The sequence below is a fragment of the Eretmochelys imbricata genome, chromosome 1, assembly GCF_965152235.1.
Source record: "Eretmochelys imbricata isolate rEreImb1 chromosome 1, rEreImb1.hap1, whole genome shotgun sequence".
In the NCBI taxonomy this organism is placed as follows: Eukaryota; Metazoa; Chordata; order Testudines; family Cheloniidae; genus Eretmochelys; species Eretmochelys imbricata.
In genome coordinates this window covers 159,352,183-159,364,474 of record NC_135572.1, presented here as the reverse complement: position 1 = coordinate 159,364,474, position 12,292 = coordinate 159,352,183, and the positions used below count along the sequence as shown (strand labels likewise).

General features: G+C 41.7%; 1 protein-coding gene across 1 annotated transcript in view; it reads left to right on the top strand.

Moving 5' to 3' along the window:
- The window catches only part of ABCG1 (ATP binding cassette subfamily G member 1), a 78,994-nt gene that overhangs the window by 45,097 nt on the left and 21,605 nt on the right, over window positions 1–12,292 (top strand). The window contains exon 3 of the mRNA XM_077807236.1: window positions 11,555–11,672. Within this exon, the coding sequence (XP_077663362.1) occupies window positions 11,555–11,672 (118 nt within the window). The remainder of the gene's footprint in view (window positions 1–11,554; window positions 11,673–12,292) is intronic.

Genomic DNA, 12,292 nt, shown 5'->3' with positions numbered 1-12,292 from the left:
ATACCAGCAAAAATTTCCAGTGTAGACCTGGCCTAAAGCTAGTGTATATGTGCTGCTCTGCTTCACTGCGGAGTTTCTGCCAGCCTTCCCCAGCCCTGTCCTGCCAGGCTTTCTGCAACATATTTAAAGGGACTGTCCTTTTACACATCCTCACAATATACTCAGATGAAGCTTTCCTCTGCAGGGCGGACTTTTACAACTTGTTTTTCTCTTGAATAATTCAACCAACTGGTCCCTTAATAGGAAACGTAAAAACGTTAGTCCATGCTTGCCTTGTTCTGTAGTAAGTTCTGTAAGTAAGAGGTCTTTAGCTATTAATTTATGGGCATAATGGACCTCAATGAGATAGCAGACTCATGAATTTACTAGGAGCCTTTTTGTATGGTAGGAAGATTCCCTACTTCTGCCCCCAAGTTAAAAAGAAAAGAATACAGGGCCTGATTCTGATCTCATTTACATTGCTTTTTATACTGGAGAACTCTATTGACTTCACTGTACTTTGACTTACACTGGTGTCAGAAAGATCAGAAATGGGCCCAGGGATTTTAGAGCAAGAAAACACCATTTTGTTTTCCTAATGGAATAGCACTAGTGAATCTAATCAAGAAAGTTCCTAGGTTTCTCTTTACAATTCACCAAGGCAATTGAATTATGATAAAATAAATTAACAGATGTAACTACAATATTTTAAAAAGCATATTTCTTGTGAAAATATTAATGTCACATAGGTTATTGATTTTCTTAAATACCAGGACGGTTTGTTGAATTTACAGCTGGGTGATTTTGGAGAGCAATAAATAACATCCCTGCTGAAAAATGAAAAATAATCTTTGCAAATAAATTTTGTCCAATAGTTAATGGTGCCCAGCACAATTGAAGCACTGGTTGCTTTACAAAATCTTCAGGCTTTTAAAAATCACAGCTGGCTGCAGGCAGAAATATGGAAGGTAAAGCTGATAACAATGCTTATAGTTAAGGTTTCCTAGCACTTTCTGTTATAAACCCTTGTTTTCAGTTGCTTATACGTTTGCCAAACTTCAACAATTTAGGCTGAAATTTCTCATGCCATGTGTCTGCCTGAAGTTGAGGTTTCTGAGAAAGTTTCAGCAAAAATGGTTTGACCGTTTCCTAGACTGAGATAAGAGAAAAATAGGTAGTTTTGCCAATGTCCATTTTTCCAAATATTTATTTGAAGAGCTCTAGCTCCTCTATGCTTTGGAGCAGGAACTTGAAATTTGGTGGGGTCAAAGAGATGTCTTTTGTGTGTGTGTGAGAGTGAAAGAGAGAATATCCACCCAGATTTGACTCCGTTATAATCATCTGGAAATTGCCACTTGCACATATTCATTAGATTTGTCAGAGGTTTGCAGATATAATTTGTGGATGTGCTAATTGCACTGAGCATGGGAAGTCTTAATTCTGACATTGCCTAATTTTGGAGTCCGTGACTTTACAATCTTAACATTTTAACATAGTTTTTTATATGTAGCTTAATAAAAGGATGAGAGAGGTTGTATGTTTATATAAATAAAAACAGTTAAGAACATAAGAACGGCCAAACTGGGTCAGACCAAAGGTCCATCTAGCCCAGTATCCTGTCTTCCAACAGTTGCTTATAGAAGCGGACTGTGCTAATTGTAAAAAGAAAGGGAGGACTTGTGGCACCTTAGAGACTAACCAATTTATTTGAGCATAAGCTTTCGTGAGCTACAGCTCACTTCATCGGATGCATACTGTGGAAACTGCATCCGATGAAGTGAGTTGTAGCTCACGAAAGCTTATGCTCAAATAAATTGGTTAGTCTCTAAGGTGCCACAAGTACTCCTTTTCTTTTTGCAAATACAGACTAACACGGCTGTTACTCTGAAACCTGTGCTAATTGTCTACATTTATAACATCCTCAAGGTCAGATGGTAGCAGTTCTAGTCATCATATGCAATGAAAATCCACAGAGAAGCAAAAAGGTGTCAATGGCATGTGTACAGTAGAGGTATAAACAGCATCAGCAGCCATTCAGAACCTTCAAAAGGATTGGTGATGCAATGGAAACAGCTTAGATTCATTTTCAAGGCCCAGTCCTGCTGCCATTTAAGACAGTGTGAAACTTCCATAGATTTAAATGGGAGCGCAGCCAGGCTCCACATGTCTATTAATGATGCAGAATTATGCTAGAACTCATGGAAATTTTAGAAAGTCAGTGTGACATCTCTCTGAATACCAAATGAATGCATTACATCAATGAAATGCAAATGAATCTGTCACCTTAAAGATGTTGTTTACTTCAATAAATCCATTGGAAAAGCAGTAGTTCTAATAATGATTTTGACCCCAGATCGACAGCCTACTTCATAAGTATGTGTGTAATTTTAAGCATGAGTAGTCCTGTTCACTTTAAAGTTAAGCATGTGCTGCCTTGGGACTATTCTAATTTTAGAAAAAATGAAAAATCTCAGTTTCCCCAGAAACCCTTGTATTCCTCACCAGAGAAAGGTTTCAGAGTAACAGCCGTGTTAGTCTGTATTGGCAAAAAGAAAAGGAGTACTTGTGGCACCTTAGAGACTAACCAATTTATTTGAGCATGAGCTTTCGTGAGCTACAGCTCACTTCATCGGATGCATCTATGAGTTTTTTCATGCAGTTGATAGATTTCCACTCCATACGGCTAAATGCAGTGCCTTGCATAATGACAGGTTGCAGAGTAACAGCCGTGTTAGTCTGTATTCGCAAAAAGAAAAGGAGTACTTGTGGCACCTTAGAGACTAACCAATTTATTTGAGCATGAGCTTTCGTGAGCTACAGCTCACTTCATCGGATGCATCTACGAGTTTTTTCATGCAGTTGATAGATTTCCACTCCATACGGCTAAATGCAGTGCCTTGCATAATGACAGGTTGCAGAGTAACAGCCGTGTTAGTCTGTATTCGCAAAAAGAAAAGGAGTACTTGTGGCACCTTAGAGACTAACCAATTTATTTGAGCATGAGCTTTCGCGATGAAGTGAGCTGTAGCTCACGAAAGCTCATGCTCAAATAAATTGGTTAGTCTCTAAAGTGCCACAAGTACTCCTTTTCTTTTCACCAGAGAAAGCAGATGTAATCTCCTGCAAGCTTCTTCACTGCTGAGTCCTGCAACAAAGCCTTTGACTCCAGCAAAGAGAAAATTCTTCTCTATTAGACCCCTCTTATCTTCTTTATTATGTAAGGAAATCTCCCTAATTCAGTTGATGAAAGTTAATTGTTTATACATGAAATACAAGGTTGCTTAGTACTTGACCTAGGATCAGAAGGCTAGAGAAATCTACTTGCTTATTGCACCCTGCTGCTGGGCAATCTTGTATTCCTAACTGTGGACCTATTCTGTGCCTCCATCCTCTTTGACTGGCCTCTGCATGGGACAGGGGGACGCTCGCAGCTCCCCAGCCACCATGGCAGGGCAGGGGGACCCCTGCAGCTCCCTGGACCCCGGCCACTACAGGGGGACAGGCTGACCCGCAGAGCCCCCGGCCACTACGGGGGGACAGGCTGACCCCCTGAGTCCCTGGCCACCACGGGGGAGGGGGTAGGGAGATCCTGGAGCTCTGAGCCCCCATGGGTGGTCGGGGTGCCAGAGCTACCAGACACCCAGCAGCTGCCCAGTCCCTTCCCATTTTATCATGGTTATTTTTATTAAGATCAGAGACAGGTCACAGGCTTCCATGAATTTTTCTTTATTGCCTGTGATCTGTCCACAACTTTTACTAAAAATATCCATGACAAAATCTTAGCCTTAATTATTGGTATTGGAGTTGATAGTCTAAATGACATTTGGAAGTTAGTTACTGATATTCTGACAGGCAGTTGGTATTCTAACTGGTCACTGGTAATAACTATTGAAATTGGTTATTGATATTCTAATTGGTTTGGTAATCTGTAATCTATTTAGTAACTGATATAATATACAGATAAAAGTATTTTAAGGTAATATACAAAAAAGTCATTTTGAAACAACCTTATTGAAACACACTTTGATGTTGATGTGTCCGCATTTTCTGGTGGAAGAATGTTCGATAGGAAATTGACTAATTCAACTGTTGACAATAGTATGAACTGATTAGCCAGCTTTTAAGATACAACTTGCCAAAAAAAAAAAAAAAAGGGTATTTCAGGTAGATTCCAAATACAGGCCTGATTCTTTAAAGTACACAGAGCCTCCTGGGAAATGTCAGAAGAGTTCAGCCCCTTTAAGAATTCGGGCCATTTTTCTGTTAAGAAAAATAAAATAATTTTAGTGAAAGTATTTTACAGTCTAGGGCTAAATTCAACCTTGGTCTAACTCTACTGAATTCAGCAGAGATTTAGCTACTTAGATCAGGATTGACCATAGTCCTTAACACACACTGGGCAAATCTAAGAGTGGATTATGCCTCTCTGAGGTACAATCCCTCCCTGAACTTTCTCTAAAGCAGTGCAACTCCTTGCTCCCCCAACATGAATTAGTGCGTAAATGGAACAATTTGGCCAAAGTGAATTGGGAAATAAGGGAAACTTTGCTATACATGGTAGATATATCACTGGAAAGCAGTCCCTGTATTTGAGAAATGCAAATGTTTCCAAACACATAATCCATTCCTCATGAAAAGCATGTGACTCCAGTATAGAATTTATAGGTCAACTGATTCTATGGAAGATTAGCCTCAATATTCTGTAACAGAAGTCTCTAGTTACTTATGGCTCAGAACGTTTTTAATTCCTGATAAGGGATTATGCAGGGCACAATACTACCACTACATAATAAAACCTCCTCTCTTTGATTTGGCAGAATTAACCTTTGTAAGTAGAAAGACCTCTCACCCACTCCTGCTGAGAATAAGGGATGGTGTTGTATAAATTGGGACTTAGTGGTGCCAATTAATGACAATGTTAATTAATGACATCCTGACCTAAAATGCATTGAGTTTCTTTTTCTTTGTCCTTTTAAAATCATTCTCGTACTGTGTGTCATGAAGATGATTTTGGCAAGTTTAGTACACTCTAGTCAAAATACAATATGTAAGATGCTTAAAATGTATCCTGCCAAAGACAGTAGTGCTGGATCCAAATTTTTAAATCTGTCTAATTAAAGATAGGTATATTCCTTATTTTTCTGCAGTTTTAGCTATTTTCTTCAATTTAATGGACGGGCTCTGAACAACCGACTTGTTGCACGTTACATCTCCTTTTGGCAGGAGATCTCTCATTTCCGTTTAGAAGAGTTTTTACAGTGAAAAAACTCAAGTTACAAATACACTAAAACTTGACTTACAGGTTTACAAATAAATTTTTAAAAGGAAAATGCAATTAAAACAAGCCTAGTTTATTTTTGAGTCATTAGGTGGACCAGTAGTGGAAATATATTTAACCTGTTTTAGTTAAACTAGTGTAACTACTAGTAAAGAGAGGCTTAATTTTTAGTCAGTAAATGTATATTTTGGATGAATATTTTGAGGCTATGCAAGTTTTTTGGGCTATGAAAGTATTTTTTGGATTATGTCTCCTTACGTATTTATAACTGGCCCAGTTCTTTATGCTGTAGTATAAAATCGTTATGAAGCACATGCAGTACTTCCTGCACTATTCTTGGTGCTTATGATGCGTTGCATATTATGAAATCCTTATAGTGAGAATAAATTGTTCTGATATAGATTTTTACTGGTATAGGATAATCTCAAACAGTAGAAATTGGTGTACCAGAAAGTTGCAATGGTATTTTCTGTGTTATCACATGAGCTTCATTATTGGCCTTTCTTACAGTCAATAGTATTCTAAACTAAGCTAGTACTTGGGCTAGTTGTGGGAGTAAAGTACTACATAAAGAGTGAAATCCTGGATTCATTGAAGTTAATGATAAAATTCTCTTCATTGACTTCAGTGGGGCCAGGTTTTCACCCAGTGTAAGGGTATCACATTTGCATGTAATGTGCAGTAATTTTAATTGCGTGATAAGGCCTGACATTCTGGTCCTTCATCAGTCTACTAAAGTCCTGAGGTAAAGCCAAGAATACTTCAATAAGGACCAGTTTTGACATAAAGGACCAGTGTGAAGGGCCATATCCCTATTACAATTATTAAATAAATAAATCTTAACATATTTTAAAAACATACCCCTCTAAAAGGTGTGATTTTTCTTTCCCTTGAATTCTGGGATCCAATCTGTGGTGATATTGACATCAAGGGCAAGACAGGCAGCCACTGGTATCTCATCCTTGCCTTTCTGGATTCCCCTGTCCTAACCCTCATACGGCAGACTCTTTAAACTGTTTCAGAGTAACAACCGTGTTAGTCTGTATTCGCAAAAAGAAAAGGAGTACTTGTGGCACCTTAGAGACTAACCAATTTATTTGAGCATGAGCTTTCGTGAGCTACAGCTCACTGTTATTACTGTTCTTGAGGTTTGCTCCATACGGAGGTTGTAATATTGCACCATTAGGGTCATGCTTAAGCACATAGCATCTTGCCAGCTCCCAGATGGCTTGCATTAGTCAGATTAGGCCAGCATTTCAAAACAAATATCCTCTGGCTTGTGAAAAAAAATGGAAGGATGGTTTCAGAGCCAGTATATGGGAGTATTTCGTTAGTTTATTTTTTTTTTTTTTAGAAACAACTGTCTGTGGTATTGGGAGCAGGCATGTTGCTCCCTCTAGAAGTATTTGAGCTGCTTCTGGCCATGGATGTGCTCCTTGCCTGTGGAACATTCAGAGCAGAGACTAGAGCAAAGGATCGGCAACCTTTGGCATGTGGCCCGCCAGGGTAAGCCAATGGGGGCTGCGGGAAGCGGCAGCCAGCACATCCCTCAGCTTGCGCCGCTTCCCACAGCCCTCATTGGCTTGGAGCTGTGAATCGCAGCCAGTGAGAGCTGCGATCAGCCAAACCTGTGGACACGGCAGGTAAGCAAACCAGCCCAGCCCGCCAGGGGGCTTACCCTGGCGGGCAGCATGCCAAAGGCTCCCAATCCCTGGACTAGTGTGGATCAGAAAGATCCCTCAATCGCATGTCCTGAGTGCACAAGGGTGCCCTCTGTTGCTAGAGCAGCATGGACAGAGAACACAGAGGAGGAGGAGAAGAAGGTATAAAGGAGAAGGGGAGACCGAGAAAGGGAAGAGGGAATCTGGAGATGAAAGGAAAACAAGATAAGGCAGGATGGGCCATGAGGTGGTAACGAGGAGACAGAAATTATGTGAAGAGAATCTACCACCTATTTTCTTGGTGCTTGTGATCAAGTTCATTTTCTGGCATTTTAGTGTCCCAATTGAAATCTATACTAATAATTCCAACAGTGGGAATATGTAACACATTGCGTGTAAATGCTTCCTGCATATTAATTAACCTAGGTTCAGTGAATTGCCAAATCCCAACATGTCATATGCTTGGTTCTTTTCTTTCCCCCTCCATTTTTGTTTTTATTTCATTATAGAAACATTCAACACAAAGCATTGCTGTTTCCTGCCATCTGACCAATATTTTCAGGTTACAAAGTTTAACCCAAGCAAAGGGTCGTTTTTTAACTCTTTAGAAACAAAAGGAGAGGCAATCCTGAGAAGTACAAATGCACATCACACACTCGAGTGTATCTCCCAGGTGCAGTTGATGGAAAAAGACCTCTAAATCCAAATAATCAAAGGAGGTACATTAGTGGATCACAGATACAGATTAGAATGAAAATCCAGTTAGACAGTGATGTTCTGCAGTCAACAATCTCTGTGTTAATGTGGCTTCAGCTTTATAAATGATAGTTAACTAGATGTCATCTGTTTGAGTGCTAATCTAGACAGTTTTATGCATACAGAACACTGAATCCATGTGTGAGCAAGTAAAATGTCTTTCTCTTCATCAGCATCATTAATGAGTCAAATACTAAAGGTCCTGAATTTCAGTGCACAACAGGTTGTCATTAAGCAGCTCGAGATGAACCCAGATCATAACATTTGGATCAAAGGTCTTCATTCAACCGGTCAAATATAGGTGCGGCTATGAGTTTAATCTGCATATCCAAAGTTTGGGGGTGTTCCAATTTAGGGCATGTTTACATGAGGAAGTTATGCTGAATAGGTAGAATGTGAATTTAACGTGCTATAGCTATTTCAGAATAGATCCCCATGTGGGCACATTCTGCAATAGCTATTCTAGTCAATTTCCCTGTACAGACAAGCCCTTTGAATTTTGGCTCAGGTCTATCTTTAGGAGAAAAGGATCAAGTAGGATTTTCTGCACAGTATGTCTCCTTTTGCCGTGTTACTTTTGTTGTCCTCTTTGAGGGGAAAGACAAATATTTATATATTTTGCTTTTAAGATTTCCAAATATGATGACGATTACTCTTTATTTTTTTGTTGGGCAGAGACTTGGCATAAAATTTGAAGCAACTGCCTGGATTTTTGCTTCAAAGCTGAGGTATTAACTCCGGAGTAGCAGGGATCGCAATGGAGAGGCTAGCACCTGGCTAATATACAGGAACAAAGCCTTTGGAAAATGGCAGTTGGACTCCCAAGTCACTTTAGAAAAATTTGTGGACAAGGGGGATCCAGTGAATATAGAGTACTTAGATTTTCAGAAAGTCTTTGATAAGGTCCCTTACGAAAGGCTCCTAAGTAAAGTAAGCTGTCATGGGATAAGAGGGAAGGTCCTCTCATGGATCGATAACTGGTTAAAACAGTGGTCTCCAAATTATTTGGCTCGCGCACCTCCAGGGTGAAGACTGGAAGACCTGCTGCAGGTGCGCCGCCGGAGGGGAACACCAGCCATGGACGTGCCAAGCTGCCGCCGAAGAAAAAAAACTGCGGAGTGCCGTCCGGCGACACTCCTGCTGCCACGCACCCCCTGGGACCATCTCGCGCACCCCAGTTTGGAGACCACTGGGTTAAAAGATAGGAAACACAGGGTAGGAATAAACGGTCAGTTTTCAGAATGGAGAGGTAAATAGGGTCCCCCAGGGGTCTGTACTGGGCCCAGTCCTATTCAACATATTCATAAATGATCTGGAAAAAGGGGTAAACAGTGAGGTGGCAAAATTTGCAGATGATACAAAACTACTCAAGATAGTTAAGTCCCAGGCAACTGCCATCCCTCAAAACTGGGTGACTGGGCAACAAAATGGTAGATGAAATTCAGTGTTGATAAATGCAAAGTAATGCACATTGGAACACATAATCCCAACTATACATATAAAATGATGGGGTCTAAATTAACTGTTACCACTCAAGAAAGAGATCTTGGAGTCATTGTGGATAGTTCTCTGAAAACATCCACTCAAGGTGCAGCTGCAGTCAAAAAAGCAAACCGAATGTTGGGAATCATTAAGAAAGGGATAGATTTTAGGACAGACAATATCATATTGCCTCTCTATAAATCCATGGTATGCCCACATCTTGAATACTGCATACAGATGTGGTTGCCCCATCTCAAAATAGTTATAATGGAATTGGAAAAAGTTCAGAGAATCATAGAATCATAGAATATCAGGGTTGGAAGGGACCCCTGAAGGTCATCTAGTCCAACCCCCTGCTCGAAGCAGGACCAATTCCCAGTTAAATCATCCCAGCCAGGGCTTTGTCAAGCCTGACCTTAAAAACTTCCAAGGAAGGAGATTCCACCACCTCCCTAGGCAACGCATTCCAGTGTTTCACCACCCTCTTAGTGAAAAAGTTTTTCCTAATATCCAATCTAAACCTCCCCCACTGCAACTTGAGGCCATTACTCCTCGTTCTGTCATCTGCTACCATTGAGAACAGTCTAGAGCCATCCTCTTTGGAACCCCCTTTCAGGTAGTTGAAAGCAGCTATCAAATCCCCCCTCATTCTTCTCTTCTGCAGGCTAAACAATCCCAGCTCCCTCAGCCTCTCCTCATAAGTCATGTGTTCTAGACCCCTAATCATTTTTGTTGCCCTTCGCTGGACTCTCTCCAATTTCTCCACATCCTTCTTGTAGTGTGGGGCCCAAAACTGGACACAGTACTCCAGATGAGGCCTCACCAATGTCGAATAGAGGGGGACGATCACGTCCCTCGATCTGCTCGCTATGCCCCTACTTATACATCCCAAAATGCCATTGGCCTTCTTGGCAACAAGGGCACACTGCTGACTCATATCCAGCTTCTCGTCCACTGTCACCCCTAGGTCCTTTTCCGCAGAACTGCTGCCTAGCCATTCGGTCCCTAGTCTGTAGCGGTGCATTGGATTCTTCCGTCCTAAGTGCAGGACCCTGCACTTATCCTTATTGAACCTCATCAGATTTCTTTTGGCCCAATCCTCCAATTTGTCTAGGTCCTTCTGTATCCTATCCCTCCCCTCCAGCGTATCTACCACTCCTCCCAGTTTAGTATCGTCCGCAAATTTGCTGAGAGTGCAATCCACACCATCCTCCAGATCATTTATGAAGATATTGAACAAAACCGGCCCCAGGACTGACCCCTGGGGCACTCCACTTGACACCGGCTGCCAACTAGACATGGAGCCATTGATCACTACCCGTTGAGCCCGACAATCTAGCCAGCTTTCTACCCACCCTATAGTGCATTCATCCAGCCCATACTTCCTTAACTTGCTGACAAGAATACTGTGGGAGACCGTGTCAAAAGCTTTGCTAAAGTCAAGAAACAATACATCCACTGCTTTCCCTTCATCCACAGAACCAGTAATCTCATGATAAAAGGCGATTAGATTAGTCAGGCATGACCTTCCCTTGGTGAATCCATGCTGGGCAACAAAAAGGGCAACAAAAATGATTAGGGGCATGAAACGGCCGCCATATGAGGCGAGATTAATAAGACTGGGACTTTTCAGCTTGGAAAAGATACAACAAAGGGGGGATATGATTGAGGTCTATAAAATCATGACTGGTGTGGAAAAAGTAAATAAGGAAATGTTATTTATTCCTTCTCATAATATAAGAACTAAGGGTCACCAAATGAAATTAATAGGCAGCAGGTTTAAAACAAACAAAAGGAAGTATTTTTTCACACAGCGCACAGTGAGTCTGTGGAACTCTTTGCCAGAGGATGTTGTGAAGTCCAAGACAATAACAGGATTCAAAAAATAACTAGATAAGTTCGTGGAGGATAGGTCCATAAATGGCTATTAGCCAGGATGAGCAGGGATGGTGTCCCTAGCCTCCGTTCGGCAGAAGTTGGGAATGGGTGACAGGGGATGATCACTGGATGATTACCTGTTCTGTTCATTCCCTCTGGGGCACCTGGCATTGGCAACTGGCGGAAGACAGGATACTGGGCTAGATGGACCTTTGGTCTGACCCAGTACGGCCATTCTTATTTTCTTGGAGTGAATCAGAAATAGAGCCATTTTTAAATGGATCAGTGTAGGCTCATCACCACTGCTCAAGTAGTAGAAAAAGGCTGCAACCTCCAGTGCATTCTGTAGGTTGTGGTAGTGGCTGTGGTATGCTGATATAACTGTCAGCTTCCTCCCAGCCTCTTGCATTCCACTCACTAACAGCCATCCTTGTCACCTCTGCATAGGTGAAGCATATTTCACATACAGTGAATAACTGTGAAGTGTCACCATTTAGTAATATTTTCTTTCTTCCTTCAGGTTACAAGACCCTTTTGAAAGGAATTTCAGGGAAGTTCAGCAGTGGAGAACTTGTTGCAATTATGGGCCCTTCTGGGGCTGGGAAATCCACTCTCATGAATATCCTGGCAGGGTACAGGTCAGTATAAAGGACCACCATGATAATTTAGTCTGACCTCTGTTGGAAAATCAGAAGGACTCTGTAGTGGTTCCCCATTCTCGAGTGGGGAGGGGCCACGCTGTTCCCACAGCTTCTTGGGACATTCGTCTGGCAGCAGTCCTGGCAGCTACTTGAGTTACTCATCTGTCTCCTCTGACCGCAGGGGGCAGCTCCGCCTCAGGGCTAGTCTGGGATCCTGTAGAACTCTCAGCTCCCTGAAAGAGATGTCTGCTCCCTCGGGTGGTCCAGCCCCAGTTGAACTCCAGGGCTCTCCTTTTATACTTCCTGCCCCACTTCTGGACTTCCGGTGCCGGAGGCAGGGTGGATTCAGCTCTGCCCACTAGGGGGGAGTCTAGTGGACCCTTGCTCTTTAGTTCAGAAGGAGGCCACTCCACCTCTCTACAGCCTCTCACCCAATATTTGTAGAAAATAAGTACTTCACAAATATTGAATTATACTATCCCCATTGTCATGGTCCTGTGTTCTATACAGCAGACATTTCTGAGTTTTTTGTTTAAATGCAAAAATGCAAGACTAAGATATAGTTATTAAAATTCCAAAAATGAGAAATGGCTGCTGGCCTGCCATCTGACGAATTT